The sequence below is a fragment of the Orbicella franksi genome, chromosome 3 (assembly GCF_964199315.1).
Source record: "Orbicella franksi chromosome 3, jaOrbFran1.1, whole genome shotgun sequence".
Lineage (NCBI taxonomy): Eukaryota > Metazoa > Cnidaria > Anthozoa > Scleractinia > Merulinidae > Orbicella > Orbicella franksi.
The window spans coordinates 20,002,501-20,027,500 of record NC_138147.1 but is presented as its reverse complement, the minus strand read 5'-3'; the positions used below and the strand labels follow the sequence as shown (position 1 = coordinate 20,027,500).

At 42.1% G+C, this 25,000-nt stretch overlaps 4 protein-coding genes and 1 pseudogene across 4 annotated transcripts in view; all 5 read left to right on the top strand.

The window, feature by feature from the left end:
• LOC145482408 (uncharacterized) overlaps positions 1-25,000 on the top strand; it is a gene marked incomplete at its 5' end in the record, with an annotated part of 215,205 nt that overhangs the window by 110,528 nt on the left and 79,677 nt on the right. The gene's annotated exons all lie outside the window — the stretch shown is intronic.
• LOC145481665 (uncharacterized) lies at positions 5,846-6,468 on the top strand (annotated as a pseudogene).
• On the top strand, positions 6,561-7,283 carry LOC145482397 (uncharacterized). The gene has a single exon (XM_081461028.1). The coding sequence runs from the start codon at positions 6,561-6,563 to the stop codon at positions 7,281-7,283; it is 723 nt and encodes a 240-aa protein (XP_081317154.1).
• LOC145482396 (uncharacterized) lies at positions 8,119-8,499 on the top strand. The gene has a single exon (XM_081461027.1). The coding sequence runs from the start codon at positions 8,119-8,121 to the stop codon at positions 8,497-8,499; it is 381 nt and encodes a 126-aa protein (XP_081317153.1).
• LOC145482395 (uncharacterized) lies at positions 11,374-12,033 on the top strand. The gene has a single exon (XM_081461026.1). The coding sequence runs from the start codon at positions 11,374-11,376 to the stop codon at positions 12,031-12,033; it is 660 nt and encodes a 219-aa protein (XP_081317152.1).

Here is a 25,000-nt window from a genome sequence, read left to right as displayed (position 1 = left end):
ACAAGAGCTCTTAAAACAACGAAACACAACGAACAAAGCAACACATTTCGCTCGTCTAATAGCCGATTGTGATAATTTTTGGAGAAACTTAAACTGCCAAGCACCAGTTTAGAATTTCCAAATTTGTCTACAGCTGGTACAGTGTGTAAGTCGTACAAGACATTTTCATTATACTATTCAGGTTTGTTGAAATTTTAGTTTCATAATATGTATGAGAACAGTAAGAAAGCAAGTTTTACCTTACAAGGTGGTGGAGTTTGTGCTACTAATGACCGAACAGGAACAATACGCAGTTTTTGCCACAACTGAATTGAAAGAAAAATTCGCGAAGACACATTGGTCCATGGCGGATGTGAGCTTTGAGATAAATCTTTGGCTATACAGACAAAACGGACCCTGTACTGTGTGACAACATGGTAAGTTGAAAGAGTGGACTCAGATACTCTGCAGTGTGTCATTTTGGTTTACCTCTCTAACGTGTCATTTTGCTCACCATTTTGCTCAATATCACACAGCATTATTTCACAGGACACGATCCTTTGTGTTTTGTGTGCAATGTAAACAAAAGAAAATTTCTGATTAACTGTTCCGGTTGGCACACTGCTTGCACACTAGCGTGTCATTTCGCTCACTGCCCTTTGTTTAGCCTGTCATTTTAGCGTGCCCGTTCATTCACCTTTTTACCCAAAATCCTGTGGAGGGTCACAAATAAACTCAGTAAACTGGGCAAGTGTCAACTCGCTGCAAAGTCACTTATGCGCACTGTCCTTTTTTGATTATTGAGCTTTGTTTTCAAACATTTTCTAAAGTGCGCATGAAGTAAAAAAATTTTTATCGGATGTGATAATTTACCATTTTCTGAGTACAAAAATGTAATTTTTAGTGATTACAACCGTCTTTATGATTTTTCCTGGGCGCAAAAGTTTGAATTTGGCGCTCCAATAGTGTCACCATTTTCTACTCGGCCATAACGATCACATTACAAGGATGTGACATCATTAGTTGTGCAAAAGACACAAGTTTCATGGCAAAGACAAGAAAAGACATCCTGGGAAAACATATTGTGCTGCTGGCAGCCCTGGTGCTGTAGATTGCACTAACAAGACTGGCATGCCGGGGATAACTATGCATTATTTCCTGAAGGACAAAACTTTACGGCAGAAGTGGACTTGGTTTGTCTGAATTCACAGACAAGATTTTCTCTGGACAAAATCTTCAGCGCTATGTTCGGTGCATTTCGATGAAACATGTTTTCATTCTAAGAGCATTGCTGCTTTGGATGAGAGTGGAAAACCTGTACACCAAAACTGGCATTTGATTCCTAGATCTGTTCCTTCCAAAGATACAGTTGTGCTGCACACGTCTCCCTTGACCTCACAAAAGTGCCAAATGGTGAGTAGACAACAATAATTTCCTACAGTTGCAGTTGTTATGAAATCACATCAGTGTGAGTTATCCAGTTATTTCCTTAAAAGCCAATTATGACCTTTCCTGCACAATGTGTTTCATTTGTAAGGTTTTCTTGATATTGTTGGGTCTTTAGAACTTTAATAGTCAATGGGTCAGACAAACTATTTAACACTGGTGGCTCGATCTTCGATTCCTTTTGCTGGACACAGTTGTTGACACTTCCGGAAGGGCGGTGGGCAGTTGGGGTCTCTTTGCCGTTGTTGATGTAGTTCTTCAAATGACTTTTTTTTAATCCTACTTACTTTTCAAAGTGTTTCTATGTAACTGACCTTGCTTTTATTTGCTAATATCTTCTATTACATGTCAGTTTTCACCCTCTCTTATTTGGCAACAAATTAATTTGTTTAGTTATGAACAAGCTTTTATCAGTGTTAAAATCTCTCTGCAGGCAAATGAGACTGGTAGCAGCATTGCCATGGGGCTTGAAGGGGCAAAACATTGCTTTTCTTATCTTCAATCTGCTGGCATATCCATAAAAGTTTTCATTTCTGACAGACACACAGTGTCACGAACACTACATAAACTGTCATAAATAGTCCTTTATTTTGATCATTAGGAGATGAGTCTTTGCCAATTTTGTTTAGGCCATCGCAGTCAGCTTTTAATTACCTAGTTTCCTTTCAATTATCAGTCAATTCTCTTTGCTTGGATAGAACACCTGTTAGCCATATGCTTCCTGTTTGGCCACATTCCACCACTGAATGCCCTTCGTTTCTCACATGATAAGGAATGCCACTTTTGATTTTAGTTAGTCGGAGTTATGTTATCATAGGAGAAAGAAGTCATTGGAGTTTATTAGTAGTCAGTCCTTACATGTAACTATTGGAGTACCGTTGGAGCATTGGAGTTACCTTTTCCTTTTCAGCCTTTAACGCAGTACCAGACGTAAGTTCTACTCATTTATATTCACCTTTTCTTTTTTCCTTTTACCACGCCTTTGTAGATCTTGAAAGTTTTAGCTCTCTTTTAATTATGCATTGTAATCTACTCTGTAGTTTTCACTGCATGTGTATAATATTTGGGCAAGTCGACCTTAATAAACGCTGATCAAGTAAAGCCTGTCTAATTGTTCTACATCGCACAGTTGACGCTCAACAATCTCAACGCGCACCACGTGCCAGCTACTTGAGTTTGTTATAGTGAAAAGTCCGAGGATATCCACAAATGCAGGTAAGCTGTATCTTAACGCATAAACATGGAGCCATTGAAAACTATCAGTCAAGTAAGAGGACAGCTGAGCGCTGCAGGAACCACGGAGAGTGGAGCTAGGTGTAAAAGAACAATAAAACTAACACATAAAGCTCTGCAGATCGCAATAGACAACAAACGTAAAGAATTTCTCAAATCGTGTAGGCGGCTCCTTAGTGTAATGCAATTAGTAGATGGCTTAAGAGATGACAGCAAAATTGTGCCCTTAGCGCGAGACCTCACAGCCGCTTCAGAGGAGTTCGTAGAGCTGCTACAGAACTTGCTTGCACTGTATGCGCACGATTCATATGGCCATTTCGTGGAGGAAGCTCGACTAGAAGAATACCACACCTTAAAACGAGCTCTCTCAGTTATAGAGAAACTAAAGAATAAAATGAGTAGACAATCCAACAAGTTGTTGGAGATACCATCTGTCTATTCTCGTCATTCATCGGTCTCTAAAACGAGCAGCGCCATCGCCAGGTTGCAAGCGCTAGTTGATGCAAAAGCATCCAAAGAGGAAGCTCAATACATGTGCCTAATAGCGGAAAAGGAACTTGAGCACAAAACACACGATGCAGAAACGGAAAGACTTCAGCAACGAGAGAGAGCGCAGTTTGAAAAGGAGATGGCAATCTTAGGAGCAGATAAAAGGGCAGCCATAGCGAATGCTAAACTCAAGGTCTTTGAAGAGGCACTTTCAGAAGAGGATTTTGAATTGCCAGAGTTTAAAGATCCCCAAATTAAGACGGAGGAGCGCACCTCACAATGGGTCCATTCTTCTCCCTTGCTTGACCTCTTGCCCACAGGAAATCTGTCGTGCCCAGAAGGTAAGGTAAAGTCTGTATGCAAGCCAAGTGGCCCATCAGGCCGGAGCTTATCCTGGTTTCTGTAGCATAAAGTGACTAGGAGTATTTCTACTCCCCCCTGGATGGGATGCTAGTCCATCGCAGGGTTACCCCCAGCATTAAGTTTGCTGGTACCCATTTATACACCTGGGTGGAGAGAGGCACTGTGAGAGTAAAGTGTCTTGCCCAAGAACACAACACAATGTCCCCGGTCAGGACTCAAGCCTGGACCACTCGATCCAGAGACGAGCACACTAACCATGAGGCCACTGCACCTCCCAGAAACTGCACCTAAACCGCAAATTGTATTGGAGTGAACAAAGCCTTTCATCTCCACCCCACAAACCTAAAACGTCGGGAAAAACAGGTCATTCTCATGTTCTAAGCCCAGATCTAATTCAGACCATAAATTAAATGACAGTCATGGAAAACAACACGATCCCGCCCTCAATCAACAACCACTTACCCCTTCGACCCCCTCGAGAGATAACACCGGAAGCCAGTTAATCGACTCTCTCACAGTCGTAAATCAACAAATTGTCGCTGGGCAAGCTAGACAAAACCTGCTGAAATGCCAACCACATGTGTTCTCTGAAACCCTACTCTCTTTCACCCTTGGAAATCCATGTTCAAAGCCATGCTAATTGACACTGACGTTTCCCCAACACAGGAAATCAATTACTTGAGGAGCTTCACTAGCAGAACACCACGGCGCTTAGTAGATAATTACAGGAAGCGAGAAATGCGTGACCCCATTGCGTTACTAAGGGATTTGTGGGAAGAACTGGAGAGGCGCTTCGGGAGCACTGTGGTCATTAGCAACACACTCCTGGAGCGCTTGCGCAACTCAGCTACGTTCAACGAGAATGATAATGAGAACTTGTAGCAGTTCACGGATCTTTGTGTGGATATCGAGAGTCAAGTGACCTACCTCCCGGGACTCTCATGCCTCAATTATTTAAGCGCCATTCAACCTGTAATGGAGAAATTACTGCAGTTCATCTGCGCCAAATGGGAGAAAGAAATTGCTCATTATTCCGACCGCAATGGAGGAATGTAACCCCCCTTCTACAGGTTTTCCAAAATAGTAAAAGAACAGGCGAAGATCAATAATAATCTGAACCTCCTAGCCGATAAAAAGGCAAGACCCCACAGGGAGAAGAAAACATTGAAAACGAACATGCAGCCCCCCAATGAGAAAAAGGGAGACTCGGGAAACGAGAAGTGGGAAGGCCGTTGTGGAAGAAACAAGCACTGCCAGTTCCACGACAGGACTGGACATGACCAATCAGGGTGTAGGGCATTTGCAGCTAAAACTCTAGAGGAAGGCACACAGTGGATAAAGGACATGCGCTTGTGCATTTGATGTTTCAGCCCCACCCATATTGAGAGCTGTTGTAATGTCCCCCTAACATGTACTATTTGTGGAGACAGGCACCATAATGCCTTACTGCATAAGGAGGCAACTGCCCCCCAAATCAGAGCCTAAATCAGAGAACACTGGAGTCAACCCGAAATGCACTACGCTCCGTGGACCGGTGGGAGGTGTGTCCTGCAGTAAAACCCTCTTAGTAGAAGTATATAGCAAGAGTAGCCCTCACCTTTCTTAGTGGGTTTACACCATAATCGATGAGCAGAAAAAAAAGAAAAAAAGAAAAAATAATCAATGAGCAAAGCAACAGTTTCCTCGTCACCAGCGAGTTAGCCAACAACCTTCAAGCAAGCGGACCCTTGGAGAAATACTTCCTGTCCACATGCAGCGGGGAGAAAGAGGAGGAGCACGGTCAGCAGGTGCCAGGAATTACAGTGTGCTCCCTCAGCAGACCAGAGTTCCCATTGCCAACTCTCACCAAGTGTGACATTCCCACTCCAGACATGGCAAAGAGTTTGCCGCATCTAATCAACATAGCACACGAGATACCTTCCCTAGACGAGTCTACAAAGGTTCAGCTGCTGATTGGTCGGGGTGCGCCCGAGCTGTTGAAAGTCAGACAATTTAGAAACGGCCCAAGAGGAGCCCCCTAGCTGCAACAACTAGCCCTCGGGTGGACTATCAGCAGTCAGATGTGCCTCGATTTCCCAAGTGGGCCTGCACATGTCCTCACCCACCTCACCAGCTTGTCCACTGCCGCGGAGAGACTCCGAGAGACTGGAGACAAGAACTACGAGCTGGTTCCCTGTCCAAACCAATTCAAGGTTGAGGACCCAATCCTGGAGCGTGTTACTGATAGCATCTTCAAGACTAGGCGAAGCGACAACGAACCTAGTCTCTCTCGCGAAGACGATTTGTTTCTGGAGATCATAGAGGCGGGAATACACAAGAACGAGTGGCAACTGGTAGATGCCACTACCATTTTGTGATAAGCTCCAAACCATGCAACGCTTACAAGGGTTCCTGAAGACGTTTGGCAGGAAAGCAAAAATGAGAGCAAATTACCTGGAGTTCATGGGAAAGATTACTGAGAAGGGCCACACATCCCAGATCCCGTGTTGAAGCCCCACCTCGCCCTGGCCGTTCCTGGTATTTACCACATTTCACAACATATAATAACACAAAGCACACTGTGCGAATGGTGTTTGATTCCAGTAGCGAGTTTCAAGGGGTTTCACTGAACAAAGTGCTTTTACCTGGCCCTGACCTGATGAACAATCTCATTGGCGTTCTAATGCGCTTCCGCAAGGAGAAAATCGCTGTAATGTGCGACGTGGAGCAGATGTTTCACTGTTCTATGTCGACCCAGCACATAGGGACTTCCTTCCTTTCCTGTGGTTTGAAGGCAACGATCCATCAAAGCCCATAATGGAGTATAGAATGAACAAGCACCTGCTCAGCAATGGGCCCAGTCCCGCAGTCACCACTTACGGACTTCGCAGAGCAGCATCTGACGGCGAGGAGGCCAAGAGATTTATTCACTGCAACTTCTACGTTGATGATGGCTTAGCTTTCTTAACGAACACTTAACAAGCAAGTGAAAACAAGTGAAAAACGTACAGGCCTTATCAGCCACCGCTAACCTGCGTCTTCACAAAGTCGTCTCGAATGCAGTGGAGGTCATGGAGGCCTCTTCCACCGAAGATCAAGCTAAAGACATGCATGACCTAGATCTGTGTCACGACGATCTTCCAGCGCACCGATCACTTGGAGTCTTCTGGAATCTGGAGATGGACACCTTTAAAGTGACCCTGCCAGAAAAGCCGTTCACCAGGGGAGGAGTCCTGTCCATTGTCAATTCAGTGTATGACCCACTCGGTTTGACAGTGCCAGTCATGCTTGATGGGAGAAAGATACTCCAGCGGCTTGTAGCCATGGGCCACCAAACCAGCCGGAACAACACCCCACTGGGCTGGGACGACCCCCTCCCTGCAGCAATGATGAACCGGTGGATGCACTGGAGAGATTCTCTCATGAAGTTACAGCGCCTGTTTATTCTTCGCTGTTACCACCCAAAGGATTTCGGCACAGTAGCCAAAGCAGAACTGCACATCTTCTCCGATGCCAGTCAAGACGCTATTGGAGCAACTGTTTATCTTCGCCAGTTTAACAAAGCGAACGAAGAGTCCACTTCTCTTGTCTACGGCCAAGCCAGAGTTGCCCCAGCGTACCCGACAAGCATCCCTCAACTGGAGCTACGTGCAGCAGTACTAGCCTTGCAAGCAGCACAAAAGGTCCTCAAAGAGATCGATATGGAGATTGCTGACGTAGCATACTACACCAACTCAAAAGTAGTGCTAGGCTACATTACAAACGAGAGCTGTCATTTCTACGTCTGGACTTAGCGACGCATGGTATGACCCCTAGTAAGCTAATGGAAACGAGCTGGCTCACCGGCCTGGAATTCCTCAGAAAACCAGAGAGTACCCCTCAAGCAGATGAAACATTCAAACTCAGCGCAAGTGACCCTGAAGCCTGCAAAGGAGTGTTCAGTGCCAAAGTGAAGACAACTAAAGAAAGGAGGTCAGACCTTGGAGCAGAAAGGTTTGAGAAGTTTTCCTTGTTGAAATCTCTGCAACGAGCGATCGTGAATCTACTGGTCATAGTCAGAGAGTTTAAGTGCCGGAGAGATGACGAAGCGACATCAGCCAGACTGAGGAGTAAACCAGATAGACCACCAACCTTGCAAGAGTGCAATCAAGCCCTGCGTATCGTAATTAGTACCACGCAGAAAGCGGCATTTGGTGAGTTATCAACAACTGCAAGAATTGAGCCTGAGCTACCAAGGGAAGCTGAAAGTAGTGCCAAGAAAGCTCTCAAGGGATCGCAACTGTACCATCTCCTCCCGTTCCTTGATGGCCATGGAATTCTCAACATTGGAGGCAGACTAAGAAGAGCAGAAACGGAGTATGGAGAGAAACACCCGATAGAGTTACCAGAGAATAACCATGTGTGACAGCTAGTAGCGAAACATCTCCACCTCAGAATTCACCACCACGGAAGGCAAATTACTGGAGGAGCAATTCGACAAGCAGGATTCTGGCTTGTTGGAGGTCATAATACTGTGACGAAGATCATTGGAGCCTGTGTTCCTTGCAAGAACCTAAGACGACCACCCCTGGTTCAGTGCATGGCAGACCTCCCGCCTGATAGAACCGAGGTCTGCCCCCCTTCACTAACATGGGCTTCGATGTCTTTGGCCCCTGGACGGTGCAAACACAGAAAACGAGAGGGGGAGCTGCAAATGCCAAGAGGTGGGGCCTAGTGTTTACATGCCTCAGCATTAGAGCCATCCACATAGAGGTACTGGAGGCCGTGGATGCCAGCGCATTTATCTGTGTGCTAGGGAGATTCTTTGCTTTACACGGCCATGCCAAACTCCTTAGATTTGACCGTGGTACTAACTTCATCGGAGCAAACACAGAGCTACAAGAAGGAGCATCAGAGTTCGATGAGAAGGTGGGGAAATTCACAATGGAGCACAGATGCAAATGGGAGTTCAACTCTCCCCACGCATCACATTTCGGTGGCATATGGGCGAGACAAATTGGCACCATATGACATGTACTGGATGCTATGTTCACTGAACTAGGCAAAACCCAACTTATGCACGAATTACTGGTCATGCTGATGGCCAAAGTGGTAGCCATAGTCAATGCCAGACTGATATCTGCACTGCCATCTGACACTGACGATCCACAACCTCTGTCCCCTGCAATGTTACTCACGTTGAAAACACACCCAGCTGGACCCCCACCAGGCCAGTTCCTGTGTGCTGACATCTATGCACGTTGTCGCTGGAGAAGGGTCCAGTTTCTAGCTGAGCAATTCTGGACAAGATGGCGACGAGAGTACTTGCAGAGCCTGCAGCCTCAACAGAAATGGACTGAGACGAGACGAGATTTACGTGTGGGGGACGTTGTGCTCATGCGAGACGAGCAGCAGCATCGAAACAACTGGACATTGGGAAGGGTAGGACATGTCATATGAAGCGAGGACGACAGAGTTAGGCAAGTCAGGGTAGAAATCATCAAAGACAGAGAGAGGAAGGCGTATCTACGACCTGTTAAGGAACTTATACTACTACTGCCCAAAGATGGAACCGAACCAAACCAGGAGTCACAGTAAAATGAAGATTTCAAATAGAGGAGTAGCAAGGATTAGAATCCTTGGGCCAGGAGTGTCACGAACGCTACATAAACTGTCATAAATAGTCCTTTATTTAGATCATTAGGAGATAAGTCTTTGCCAGTTTTGTTTAGGCCATCGCGGTGGGCTTTTAATTACCTTGGTTTCCTTTCAATTATCAGTCAATTCTCTTTTCTTGGATAGAACGCCTGTTAGCCATATGCTTCCTGTTTGGCTACATTCCACCATTGAACGCCCTTTGTTTCTCACATGATAAGGAACGCCACTTTTGATTTTAGCTAGTTGGAGTTACATTATCATAGGAGAAACAAGTTATCGGAGTTTATTAGTAGTCAGTCGTTACACGTAACTATCGGAGTACTGTTGGAGCATTAGAGTTACCTTTTCCTTTTCAGCCTTGAATGCAGTACCGGACATAAGTTCTACTCATTTATATTCACCTTTTTGTTTTTCCTTTTACCACGCCTTTGCAGATCTTGTAAATTTTAGCTCTCTTTTAATTATGTATTGTAATCTACTCAGTAGTTTTCACTGCATGTTTATAATATTTGGGCAAGTAGACCTTAATAAATGCTGATCAAGTAAAGCCTGTCTAATTGTTCTACATCGTGCGGTTGATGCTCAACAATCTCAACGTGCACCACATGCCAGCTACTTGGGTTCATTATACGGAGGAATTGCCAAATGAATAAATGAATGCCAAACAAGTTGTGCCCACTTCTTTGACATCTGGCATGTGGAACGCTCAATTGGAAAGGTGATGACGAAGCTCGGGAAAGAGAAAGATTGTGAAAAAGTTGCTGACTGGGTTAAAGGTGCATGTAACCATTTTTATTGGTGCACCACATCTACAAAAATGGGGTTTGAAGAGTTGGTTGCAGCAAAGTGGGTCATTCATGTAGCATGTTGCCAATAAACACAATAATCATGCATCTTCCCTGTTCAACAAATGTGCTCATGACAATCAGATTGAAAATCGAAGATGGATCAAGATAGGTGAATTGTAGTCATTGCCTTGTTTGGTAGTAATTTATAGTTTTGGAGCTAGGCATTTACCATTCATAAGCCCATAGCACACACAATAATTAAAATCTAGAATTGCATTAATTCAAAATGAGAGGATATTAATTGTTTTGTCCCTTTCTTGAATGTAACACCAAGAATAGATATAGCCAAGACAAGGTGACAAGGAACATTTTATTTTCATTCTTTCTTCTAAAGGACCATAAGACTATTGAATAACCTACTTGCGAAAATATCGGATTCAAACCCCCTGACTGTTTTTAACTCTAAGTTACTTCTCTGTTTAGCTAAGAAACAGTAGACTTTTAAACTTTATATTTTTATATCACACTCTTTCATAATTCATATATTTTTATATATGTATTATCAGAGTTTATTTAGTTATTAATTTATATGTTTTATAAAATAATATTTAATATTTCTAAGGCGCAAATTAACATGTGAATATGATCAAATGCGCCTAACAAACTATATGAGTAATATAAATTAAACGATATGCTATGAATAGTGTGATAAATTTAAAACTAATTATTTACAATAATTATGTATATTAGGCTAAGGTAGCGAGCTAAAAATTAAAATATTAAAAACAAGGGATCTAGTAAAAATGTATATAAAACATCAAGAGCTATTCAAACACTTTTCTAAATAAAAATGTCTTTAGTTTGGACTTAAAATGGTTAAAATTGTCCTCATCTGTCATTGCACACAGCAATTTGTTCCAAAGTGATGGTGCAGCAGCAGTAAATGCCCTGTCACCAAGTGTTTTAATCAACTTTTATAATTTAGTTGGTGCGATGTCTTAATGATTTTACCGACTTAATAAATGTAGATGTAGGGACTTCCTGAACCAAATAGTTTTATAAGGTTAAACATGCATTTTCTTTTATCTTCTTTTAGGAACTAAGGCTTATGACAAGCTCAACAGCCTCCTAACTAATGTGTGTCTGGTTAATGACGTCAAGAAACTGTCTGCTGGGGCCCAGACTATTTGTCTTGAAGGTTTTCTGTAGAATGTTGTGAGCTGTGTAACCGCTCCTCCAGTAGTTTTCCAGTAGTTCGGTCAGATGAAACACGTTGTCAGTCGCTTGAATTAAAATAGAGTTGCGTTCTCGAGTTTTGGCTGGTTTATTGGCTCTAGAATATTACACTGGCGACAAGGTACGGACAAAACCATGGCCTTGATCGGGAAAATCGCGGAATACAACGAGAACGACAGCTGGATTGAGTACACTGAACGGCTTGAGCAGTATTTCGCGGCAAATGAGATTACGGACAACAACAAGAAACGTGCAGTTCTGCTCAGTGTGTGGAGCAAAAACTTACAAACTCATTAGGAATTTGGTTAATCCAAGGAAGCCTACCGACAAGTCATTCGTAGAGCTGGTTAATTTGGTAAACAATCATTTGAATCCTAGACCATTATCTATCGTGTATCGCTTCAAGTTTAACAGCTGGTTTCGTCAGCAAGGAGAAACAATACAACAGTATGTCGCCGAACTGAGGAATTTATCGGAGCACTGTGACTTTGGCGACCAACTGGAGAAAATGCTGCATGGTCGACTGGTTTGCAGATTGAAGGACGAACGGATACAGCAGAAATTGCTTGCTGAAAGTCAACTAGAGTTCAAGAAGGCGATGGAATTAGCCACCGCGATGGAAATTGCCGACAGGAATACACGTGATCTGATTGCTGGAAATCTGACTGAGAAACCTGAAGGATCGCAAGTTCACCGCGTGACCCAAGACCCACCGAAACAGCCACCAAGGGATCCGAAAAGGCCGACAAAAGAATGTTATCGTTGTGGAGGACAATTCCACGCTCCTGATAAGTGCAGATATAAAGACGAAGAGTGCTACAAATGCCGTAAGAAGGGTCACAAGGCAAGCCAATGTCTCAGTAAGCGTAAACCGGAGTTTTGAAAGAGCGGCAAATTTGGAAATACACATCACCTGGAGGCAACAGACGAGTCAAGTGAGGAAGAATGCGAAGAATACACGATGTTTCACATAAATGCCGCGGAGAGAGAACCGTTTCGAGTCGAGCTACAACTAAATGGAGTTCAGACGAGCATGGAAGTAGACACTGGCGCCGCTGCTACGATCATCAACGAAGCAACCTACAAGAGAATTATCGCAGGGAATCTGGTGAAGAACCGAAAGCAATTGGAAACTGCTAAAGTGAAGCTCTGAACGTACACAGGTGAATTAGTAAAGGTCATAGGAACTTTGAATGTTATTGTGAAGTATGAGAAACAAGAAGTGGAACTGCAAACACTCGTGGTGGAAGGGTCTGGGCCTAACTTACTGGGAAGGGACTGGTTGAGAGTTCTGACACTCAACTGGAAGGAGTTGTTCAAAATGCAAGTTGTCAAAAACAACCAAGGGTCTTCACTTGAAAAATTGGTTGACCGGTACTCAGAAGTGTTTAGAGAAGGACTTGGGACCTTCAAGGGCCCAAAGGCAAAACTTCATGTGGAATCAGAGGCACAACCAAAATTCTTGAAGGCGAGACCAGTGCCATATGCTATGACTGGGAAGATTGAGGCTGAACTCAAGAGGCTACAAGATGAGGGAACGATTGAACCGGTTCAGTTCTCGGAATGGGCTGCTCCCATTGTACCTATTCTGAAACCAGATGACTCAATTCGCATCTGCGGAGACTACAAAACAACTGTCAATCAAGTTTCAAAACTGGACAGTTATCCTATCCCGAAGGTTGAAGACCTCCTGGCGACACTAGGAGGAGGTGAAAAATTCACGAAGTTGGACATGAGCCAAGCCTACCAGCAGCTTCTTCTGGATGATGAATCTAAACAGTACACCACCATTAACACACACAAGGGGCTGTTCCAGTACAACCGCCTACCCCACGGGATATCGTCAGCACCAGGAATATTTCAGCGGAACACGGAGAATCTACTGCAGAACATTCCTTATGTAATTGTCCGGGTGGATGACATCCTAGTGTCCAGAGCCTGCGATAAAGATCACTTAAACAACTTGGAAGAAGTCTTAAAGCGACTAGCAAGTGCTGGCTTGCGACTTTGGAAAAACAAGTGTGTGTTCATGGAACCTCAAGTAACCTACCTGGGTCACAAGGTCAGCAAAGAAGGTATTCAACCATTGGATGACAAGGTCGAAGCGATCACCAATGCACCAGCGTCCAAGAATGTGTCAGAACTCAAATTGTACCTAGGCATGATTAACTACTACCAGAAATTCCTGCCTAACCTGTCGAGCGTGTTGGCTCCATTGCATGATTTACTACATAAAGAGACTCGCTGGTATTGGGGTAAAGAGCAGATGCAGGCTTTCCAGAAGTCTAAGGATTTCCTGAAGTCCTCTAGACTCCTTGTCCATTATGATAGTCAGAAGAAGTTAACCTTGGCATGCGATGCATCACAATATGGCTTGGGAGCTGTTCTCTCGCATTGAATGGATGATGGCTCAGAACATCCAATCGCATATGCTTCCAGGACACTGTCCAATGCAGAAAGAAATTATTCCAATCTTGAGAGAGAAGCACTTTCCTTGGTATTTGGTGTGAAGAAATTTCACCAGTACATTTACGGCAGACATTTTAGTCTAGTGACTGATCACAAACCATTGGAATCATTGTTCAGTGAGAAGAAGGCCACACCGCCTATGGCAGCAGCTAGAATTCAGCGTTGGGCCTTGACTCTAGCTGCATACAATTACTCCATCAAGTACAAACCAGGACCACAACATGCCAATGCTGATGCCCTCAGCCGACTACCCTTGCCGGTTAGTCCTTCAACTACACCTTTGCCTGCAGAAACTGTGTTTGTAATGGAACTCCTCAATTCAACACCAGTGAGTGTGAATGAGATCAGAACCGGAACCAGATGTGATCCAATACTGTGACAAGTAATCAAGTTCGTTCAGCATGGTTGGCCTAATCACAACTCAGATGAAGCATTGAAGCCCTACATCACTAGGAAAGATGAATTAAGATGGATGTTTGCTGTGGGGCAATTGAGTAGTGGTCCCCCCTAAGGAAAGAGCAAGAGTGGTAGAAGAGTTACACGAGACACACCCTGCAATTTGCCGTATGAAGGCACGTTGGCGAGAAGTTATGTATGGTGGCCAAAAATGGATGCAGACTTAGAGCAGAAGGTTCACCAGTGCAGTCCCTGCCAGGAAAGCAGGAAGTCACCGCCAGAAGCCCCTCTACATCCCTGGGAATGGCCTCATAAACCCTGGGTTCGACTCCACCTAGACTATGCAGGTCCGTTCCTTGGAAAAATGTTTCGCATTGTGATGGATGCCCACTCCAAGTGGATGGAGGCATTTCAAATGAATACATCAACTTCAAGTGCTACCATCGAGAAATTGAGAATCGCTTTCGCGACACACGGCCTACCTGAAATTGTCGTCACAGACAATGGCAGCAACTTCGCGAGCAAAGAGTTTGGAGATTTCCTCAAACAGAACGGGATCCGTCACATCAGAACAGCACCCTACCACCCAGCGTCTAACAGACTGGCTGAGAGAGCGGTACAAACATTCAAGGAGGGAATGAAGAAGATGAGTGGAGGAAGTGTGGAGGCACGAGTTTCAGAATTTCTAGCTCGTTACAGAATCACCCCGCAGACTTCAACAGGAGTGTCCCCTGCAGAATTACTTCTAGGAAGGAAACCCAGATCAAGACTAGACCTAGTCTACCCGGAAATCGGAAGGAAAGTGCGACAAAGCCAAGCTTCTCAGAAACAGGCACATGACTGGCACGCTAAGGAATGCACCATGCAGGAAGGGGAAGCAGTTTATGCAAGCAATTTCCGAAGAGGACCAAGGTGGTTACCTGGAATCTTGAAAGAGTCAACGGGTCCAACTCCCTTCGCAGTTCAGCTAGATGGCTGACTCTTGAGACGTCACCAAGACCACCTTATACAGCGATCCTGTGTTCTCCAAGCACCTATTACTGATCAAGAGGTTCCAGCAGACCCAATTCCAGCATGCCGGTGGCTGAACAGCCAGAATTGCAGTGGGAAGAAACCCCAAGGGAGCCTGCTGTTCCTGTGCAATCAACTACCCAAGGCATTCCAGAGAAGCATTACCCTACTAGGAACAGACACGCCCCTCGATACATGGCTGATTTTGTCATTAAGTGACTTTTTAGGTTATTAGGACAGAGACACTTAAGAACTGCAAGCTAAGTTTTGTCGTTGATTTATTGTACTAGTTTTCATGGCTTAGTGGGGGAGTGTAGAATGTTGTGAACTGTGTAACCGCTCCTCCAGTAGTTTTCCAGTAGTTCGGTCAGATGAAACACGTTGTCAGTCGCTTGAATTAAAATAGAGTTGCGTTCTCGAGTTTTGGCTGGTTTATTGGCTCTAGAATATTACATTTTCACTCAACCTTGAACCGCTGGCATCCAAAGATGGTTTGCTTTTCTTGGCTTGGGACTTTTTGGAGGTACAGTACACCAAAATGGTTACAATTGCTATAAATTGCTATAACATAGGGAAATTGAACAACAATACATCAAAAAATAACCAGTGTAAATACTACACTGAGATGCTAAATAAGATTCGATCACAGAAATGCACAACAAAAGGAACTGATTAACAGCTCAATGCTCTCAAACCTAAACGGTGGGCGTTCACTCTAGTAATGTTAAGAACATTTTCTAATTTAGACGATTATAAATCAATTAACATTGTACAAATGTTCATTTGTATTCTTTCGCCCATAGCTATAAAAACGTAACCTAATCAAAATGACAAAGGTACTCCCATATTGGTCCCGCTTGAGCCAAGGGTTAGGAAATCAAAAACATCAAGAGTTCAAGGTTGACAAGGCCACATGAGATGGAACAAAAAACTACTTTAAAGGGAGGCTACCTCAGCTTTTATATGTGCATGGTGATGCTTAAAGGTCCGATTACAAAACCAATAAAAAGGAAGTAAACATTATAACTACATTCGTAACTAAGATATAGAAACAATTATTAACTAATCAAAATTGGGCTTTGACTAGTGTCCTTAACAATTATGGTACTCCCGAGTTTCATATTGCCATAAGGCACGCTGGCGTTTCCTATTTAGAACAACATTCTGGTTTGTTTGTTCAGAGTGTGTCTGAAAATTCATGGAAAAGTTAATTGTGTCATTCATATCATTGAGTCCAGGCTTTCTTGAACAGAAGGCTCTACAATAACTCCACCCAGTGCTGATAAAACACCAAGATTATTGTTTATTGGTTACATAGAAGAGTTGCATTGTTTCTACAGTACCTCATACTACTAATAAATTCAAATTATCAAAATCTGATGAGCAACACCAGAGGAAAATCATAAGCCAGCAAAATAATAGGCAGAGAAAAAAGAAACAAGAGCAAACTATGAGGGATGTTACGAAAAAGGCATGTAGTAAGAAACAGTACTTACTAAGTTTTGATGCAGAAAAACATGGAGATATTCAAAAACAGGACTGGGCAAAACAAAACATAGCAAAATTCCATAATTCCAACAATTATGAAATTTACCAATGCAAAGTTTGTTTTGAAGCATGGCCATCAAGAGTGGTGCCAAAATGTCCACAAAATTATACCTGTTCTAGATGCTCAAGAGAAAAGGGGTCACCAAAACAATTCTCCAAGGAAAACTTTATGACACCCTCAGCAGTACCAGTGAACTTTCTGGTTTAACGCAAGTAGAAGAAATGTTGGTTGCTAAAGCTCCTCTTATAATGCATATTTATATCAAACTGTCATATCGAACTGTTATCGATCTGTCAAATTAAAGGTGAACAATGAACTCTTCATCCAAAAGTAGATCACAATGATTGATTCATTTAGGTTGGAATGTTAAGTTGTTTTTGGATATTTAAGATTGTAAGGTTAACTTTATATATTCATTAGCATTTACCCACTTGCTTGAGACAAGAGTAATAAAGCGTCATTAATATCAATACGAAAGCAAGCAACTCTCAACGTCACAAGCCAAGCTTACCAAACAGCAATGAGCGATACCAGTGAAACCCCGCTAACTCCAGGAACACAGCCTCCACAAGTCACCACTGCAAATACCGCAAGCACGAGTACCAACACAAATGTTCTGTGCAGCGGCCTACTGCCATTTGCCCCGTTCAATCCACTCAGCGACCAAGCAAGTGTAGGTCTTGGCTGGCGAAAATGGACAAGATGTTTTGAAAACCTGCTAATAAGTCTGCGTGAGTTTGATCCTACAGTCCGCAGGGGACTACTCCTCACGTATGTGAGGGGATCTAAATAGGGATAACCTCATGGTCCTCCTTTTCAAATACTCTTTGTACTCTGTATTTGAATAAAGTATTATTATTATATGTCAGCAAGGCCACAAACGACATCTTTGATACGCTATCCAACACAGGCACTGACTATGACACAGCTATTGCCCGCCTCACCGCTCACTTTGACACAGTCCAAAACAAAGACATGGATATTTACGACAAATAAAGCAAGAACCAGGAGAATCACTGCAAAACTTTCACTGCTGCCTCAAAGAGAAAGGCATTCTTTGTGAATTCCCCAACCAAGATGCAGAGATCAAAACACAGATTATCCACCATACCTTGGATTCCAGAATTTGCCGAAAAGCTCTTCGCGAATCCATGGATCTGAAAGCTATTTTGGATTATGGTTATTCCTTGGAAAAATCAGACCTTGACTCCAAATGCATTGAAAATGGTGGTCAAAATGAAACAGTGAAATACACTGATCGCGAACCAAACGGACCGCTGCGCCGAAGAACACATCAGCACCAAAAACAACAGCGTAATCCGAACCTGTCCCAATTGAAGAAAGAAAACAAGCAACAAGCTCGGAAATGTGTGTATTGCGGAGGACCATTTCCCCACGATGGAGGAAGAGATTCATGCCCAGCTAGCGGACTGAAATGTTGTGCATGTTACAAAACTGGTCGCTTTGCTAAAAGCTGCATATCAAAACCAAAACAACCTCCAAGACACCAGAATGTTTGTGAAATCAGCCAAGCAGAGCAACCCATTTATCTCAGTAACACAGATGATGAATTCGTTTACTCAATTAACACATCAAGCAAACAACTGGAAACAGTCACACGAATCGCGAACATTCCCGTTAAAGTCATTCTTGATGCCGGATCATCTGTTAAGCTATTAAATAAGTCAATTTTCGACAAAATCCATCAGCAAAATCCAGACATGAAGTTGGAAACTTCTCCTTACCATGTTTTTCCATATGGAGCAGACAAGCTGATTGAACTGTGAGGACAATTCACCACCAAGATTAAATCAGACACCACTGCAAAAACTGACAAGTTTCTCGTGACAAAGACAAACAGCAAGTGTCTACTGAGCTACAACACCTGTATGGCCCTGGAGTTATTGGATGTCAAAATTAACGCCAACACTCTGGAACACACAAATTCTTCACAAACAAACAAATGTTCAAAGGAATGGGCAACATCAAGAATCTCCAAGTAACACTAGACATTGACCCATCCATTAAACCAGTAGCTCAACGACCCTAACGCATCCCTCACAGGATGAAAACAGTGGTAAACAGCAAACTAGATGAAATGCAAAAACAAGGCATTATTGAAAAGGTTGAAGGATCAACGCCCTGGCTTTCACCGCTTATTGCCATACCCAAGAAAGACAGAGATGTTCGTCTTGTGCTCGACATGCTCATCCCAAATCAAGCACTCACACGACGCCCAGTACAAATACCAACCATAGATGAGATTTTGCAGAAAATGGAGGGTCCAGCAATTTTGTTTGAAGTAGATTTATCACAGGGATATCTACAAGCCACGCTAGCCGAAGAGTCACGCTAAATTACAGCCTTCCAGACCCCAGATGACGGGCCACATCGCTTCACACATCTGATTATGGGAGCCTGCCCCTTGGGACAGTACTTCCACAAAGTCATAAACCAAATTATCAGAGATGTTCCGAACTGTGAGAACATATCTGACAACATATGGCTATGGTCCAAGAACATGGAGGAGCATATCACGCAATTAGACCAACTACTTGGAACTCTCCAAAACAATGGCATCATGCTGAAACGCCGCAAATGCTCCTTCTGAGTACGTGAAATCAACATCTTCGGCCACATTGTTTCCGGTCAAGGAATCTATCCAAACAACAACAAGACTGAAGCGGTAACCAATGCCCCCAGGCCAAAATGCGCATCAGAAATACGTTTGTTCCTCATACTGACAAATTATTGTTCCAGATACATACCTGATTACAGTAGCGTCACGTACCCTCTACGCCAAGTGACCAAGACCACCAGTTCCTTTCATGGGGAAAAGAACAAGATGAAGGCATCACAAAGCTCAAGCAAGCTCTAGCAAGTCCACAGATATTGGCACACTACAGCCTCACCCCACCTATTCGACTCGTAGTGGACGCCTCACCTTGGGCATTAGGAGCAGTATTGCTACAGCAGCAACCAGATTCCACTTATCAACCAATTGCCTATGGAAACCGCTCACTCACAGATGTTGAGATGAAATACGCACAACTTGAAAACGAATCTCTCACAATCGTATTTGGCTGTGAACACTTCCACCAATATCTGTATGGAAGAAACTTTGAGCTAGAAACCAACCACTGCCCACTTGGACACATTTCCAAGCCAAAGATCAGCCTTCAAGGCAAATCCAGCCCCGCCAGAGTAGAAAGATGGGTTCTGCAACTTCAAGAGTATGACTTCAAGGTAGTCTACCGTCCTGGGAAACACAACCTGGCTGACTAATTGTCCTGTTTACCCACAAAGTTACAATGGAGTAACATGGAAGCATGTGCCGATAGATATGTTCACTACCTAGCAGAGCAGTTAACACCACAAGCCATGACAATTGAAGAAATCCAGCAAGCATCCACAGAAGACAAAGAACTGATGCAGATTAGAGACAACCTTCAAAAGAACAAGCCTCACAAACTCCCTTCACCATACAAACAAATATCAGAAGAACTCTGCATCACCGACCAAAACATCCTCCTTTGAGGAAACTGCATAGTACTTCCAACCAAACTCAGGCAAAGAGCAATCACCTTGGCTCATGAAGATCATGCATGCATGACAAAATGTAAACAATGTATCCGTTCAAAACTGTGGTGGCCCCAGACGGATCTCCAAATCAAAGAACACATCAAGTCCTGTCACCCTTGTCAAGTTACCAGTTGGCCTGAACGACCAGAACCAGTTTGTCCAACTGAGCTTCCTGAAAAGCCCGGACACACCTGGCTATTGATGTGTGTGGACTATTTCCCACAGGAGACCACAAAGAGGTCAAAGATTCTGACACTGACTATGTTGATTTGTTGAACATGGTTCAGACACACTTGTTGTAGTACAAATTACTGTTTGAGGAGAAAGCACAATGAAACAACCAAAATGTAGATTTAAGTTTCCATTTGAAACTTCATTGCATTTTGAGCCTATTCATTCAAAAGACAACACATCGAATTACAAAGTCGAGGTCACTACAAAAAGAAATGATTCCAGAGTTAACAACCACCAGTGCTTTCAACTTCAAGGCTGGAGGGTAAATTGTGATATTCAAGTAGTTATATATTGCATGCATGTGTGGAGTACTTAGCAAAATATGCTGCAAAAAGTGAAACCAGATCACATCTCCTTAAGCAGGCGTTCAGTAGTATTGTGCATAATTCTCAAGTATTAATACCAATGCTGCATCCACAATTGAGAAAAATGTAATGAGAACACTTGGCCAGAGAGACTTTTTGGCACAAGAGACAATGCACCATTTACTTTCCTTAAACCTTGTAAGTTCATCCTTTAATGTAGTTCCTATAAACTTCAATGGTTCACGAAGACTTAATATAGCAACACAACCTGATGATAGAGCAACAACAGACAGTTTGCTTGATGCCTATGCTGAACGTGAAAAATATCAAGGCACTGTAAAAATTAATGTGACTTAAATAATTTAAATTTTCTTCAATTTGCAATCAAATACAAACTTGTCAATGGAAAATTACTACATCAACCAGATAATAAAGTACCAAGAGTTTTCCCCAAATACTTGTCAAATCCCAAAAGTACAAAATTTTGGCTTATACTGTAAATACCAGTTGCTGAGATATAAGCCCTGGAAAAACAAACAGGATGATGCATGGGAAAACCAACCAAAGAGTAATGATGTGTTCATTTCACAGTGGAAAACTCTTTTGCAAACAGATTATGCAAAAAAACATGTGTCTGATTGGCATAGAAAACCGGAGACATACAGTCCATATGTGATAATGTGCAAACTCAAGATTATGTGGAACCAGAACAACAACGTGAAGAATGGATGGTTTTAGCAGACTTCATTCAATCAGCTAATTGAGACAATTTTGATGCCTTATCAGAAAATGACTGGCATAGCTGCAGTTATCCATACACCCCACAGCAACTGTTACAAATGAGTTTATCAATAAATTCAACAAAGCAGTATTATGAGAGTCAACATCAAAACTTCAGTACAGACATAAATACTTTTAGTAGCATGCAGTTGCTTGCTTACAATCTAGTAAAAGACCATTTTGAAAATCCAAACCCTCAGTCACCCTTGCATTTGTTAATATTGCTGGAACAGGTAAAAGTTACCTCATAAATGCATTGAGAAATCTTCTGAAAAACAATTGTACTGGAACAGCAACTACTGGAAAAGCTTCATTCAATGTAAATGGCATAACCATCCATTCACTTCTGAACTTACCTGTTGGCCACAGAGGCAACACAGATTTGAAAGGGCAACCCTTGCAAAGTTACAAGATAAACTAAATGACATTAAATATATACTCATTGATGAGTACTCTATGCTTGGAAAAACACAGCTTGGCTGGATTGATAAATGTTGTAGGTAGGCAACTGGGCAACAGGATGAAATTTTTGGAAATGCATCAATTATTTTAAAGGGGACCCTGCACAATTACCATCTGTTGCAGACAAACCTTTGTATCATGCAAAGCCATCAGGGGTTATGGGTGAACAAGGCCATCTTGCATACTTAATGTTTGACAAAGTTGTACAGTTATCTCAAAATCAAAGAGTGCAAGGTTCAAACCTGGAACAGGTTTCTTTTAAGAGATTGGAGATTCGATTAAAGAAGACTGGCAACTTCTTCTTACTCACCAACCCCTAGCCGTGCCTAATCTAAATGAATTTGGAAATGCAATAAGACTATTTTATGGCCATGATCAAGTAGCTACTTGTAATTATGACCAACTATTAGAACTTTATCAACCAACAGCTCAAATTGAAGCTCGTCATTCCTCTTCTGTTGCAAAGGCTATTTCTCCTAAAGAAATGTGTGGATTAGTTCGAACCTTGTTTCTAGCTAGAGAAGCTTCTGTGATGCTAACCATGAATTTATGGGCAGAGGTTGGACTGTGTAATGGAGCAACAGGAAAAGTAATAGATATTGTTTATGCAGAAAACCACTCCTCACCAAACCTGCCTATAGCAGTAATAGTTCAGTTTGACTGTTACACAGGACCATCATTCATTGACACTTCACCAAACTGTGTTCCAATTCCTCCTATTACTATTACTTTCTAAGTCACTTGAGACATTTCATGAAAGACAGCAACTGCCATTAAAACTTCCATGGGCAATAACAATACATAAAAGCCAAGGACTAACTCTCCCAAAGGCATGGATCAATATTGGACAAAGCGAAAAAGCAACAGGTATTACATATGTTGCAATAAGCAGAGTTTGATCACTTGATTCTTGTATAATCGAGCCTATGACATTTGAGTACCTAACAAGTATTAAGATATCTTCTCAATTTCGATTTAGACCAAACAAAGAAAACCACTTGAGTAAATTAGCCCAGGATACAAAATCGCTTTTAATGAAGAAATAATTTCCATTTATTGTGTTCACCACCAAGATAATGCAATAGAACAACAAAGATCATTGCACAAAATGATCTTTTCTCTAATATGTATCAATTTCTTTAATATACTCAATTTTTGTTTTTTGTATTTTTTTGTTACAATAACAACATAATAGTGGGGATAATTCAATTGACTGTTTCTTTTATAAATTCCCTCCATTGTAAAATACAATATCTGTAGGAACTGGCATTGTGTAACTTAACTAACATATTGTACTTTTCTTCGTAAGGAAAAATATTCAAAATCACTACACAACAGTGTCTTCGACTCCTTCAAAACCCAAAGGTATGTACGCACTTATCTTACTGAGAATACTAATAACTTGCCTTTAATTATTTTGCTATGGAGCCAATCTGAGGCAATAAGTAAATATATTGTTATGACTGCCTCTTATGCTATAGATTGTTACAATTTTTTTTAAACTGAAGTTAATTACAAAAGGAATTGTTCTCACTGTATTGTAACGAATTCCTTTTTCCCTTTTTTCAGAAAGCAACCCAGGCTTTATTCACAATGTATCACCCATGAAAAAAGCCAAGAAAGGGACACAGTACTACTGTTGCACTCTGCAGACCTCTCCTACTAAAACCTGGAGAGTTGTTGGATTTGATCAAGCAACACACAATCAGTGTCAGCTCCATGAAAAAAACAGGAAATCCAGTGAAGCTACTAAATGTCAGCGAAGAAAATGTTCAGTATCTTGTAAACCAAATGACCACATTACGTCAGATGTCAAATAGCAATGTCACCTTCACCAGTACCCTTCCGTCATCATCTTCAGATTGTGGCTTCCACAAACATTGCATTAAGCCAGCTACCAACCCTGACAAGGAACCAGAATGTCAATGTAACAGGAGTTTTAACTCTTGGTCAAAAATCACCAAAACAAGTCACAAAAAGAAATGGCCAAAACGGAAAGGTTAAGGAAGATTGCATTATTGAGGTTGCTACTGGAAATGCAGTCATCCACATATGGGATGAACTGACAGAGAAAGTAGAGAACTCAAAGAGCTATACCTTGAAAAATCTAAGTGTAAAGAATTACTCAGGCAACACCATACTGGGAACAACAGCATCCACAACCTTTGATGAAGTACAATTTGAACTTAAAGAACTCAAAGGTCCAGATCTTCTGCAGAATACTGACCAAAAAGTTACTGTGCAAGAGTTTAAATTTGGTGATAAACTTAATATTCACTTGCAATGCCAAATTAAATCATGTAACAGAAAGATTCCATACATCACTGCAAATATTATCACATGCCCATCATGTGGTGCTACACAGAAAGCGAAATCTTGCAAGAAAGCTATGTCAGCAAGACTTTGTGCCAATGTTGACAACACTGAAATGTGTTTCACTGCGCTCACTGATGTATTGTAGAATCTCCTCAACCAGGATACAGAATCTAACCTAACATCCGACCAAATCTCAGAAGCTCTGCTTTCAATAGAGAACATTACGATGCTTGCAGATGCAACATCAAATTATATCAAAGACACTGTGAAATCTGAGTAACTTCACTTACAGTGACAGTAGACAGTTTCAATTTAGAACATTCATGTACAATATTGGAAGTACTTGTGTAACAGCTTAAAACTTAAAGCAGTTTGTCATACATCAAAGCATATCCAAAAAATTTGAAGTCAACCATAGAAATGTGACTGGCAAACACACAGACACAGCTGCATTTGATAATTCAGTTATACATGTAGTTACAGTTTTTACAGAGCATTTAGTGTGTGTAACAATACAGCCGTTTTGTTTCAGTTTTTACAAGAACATTTAGTGAATGTGCTTTCATTTATCAATACAAAAAATGTTACAATACAGTTGTTCCGTTTCAGTTATTATTCAGTGACAAGTTTAACATGTCAGATGTTAAACTATTTCCACAAACAAAACATTAACATAGCTACATTATATTGTGGATTGTATCAAACAACATCACAAAAATTATGACGTTAACCATACAGATGCGACT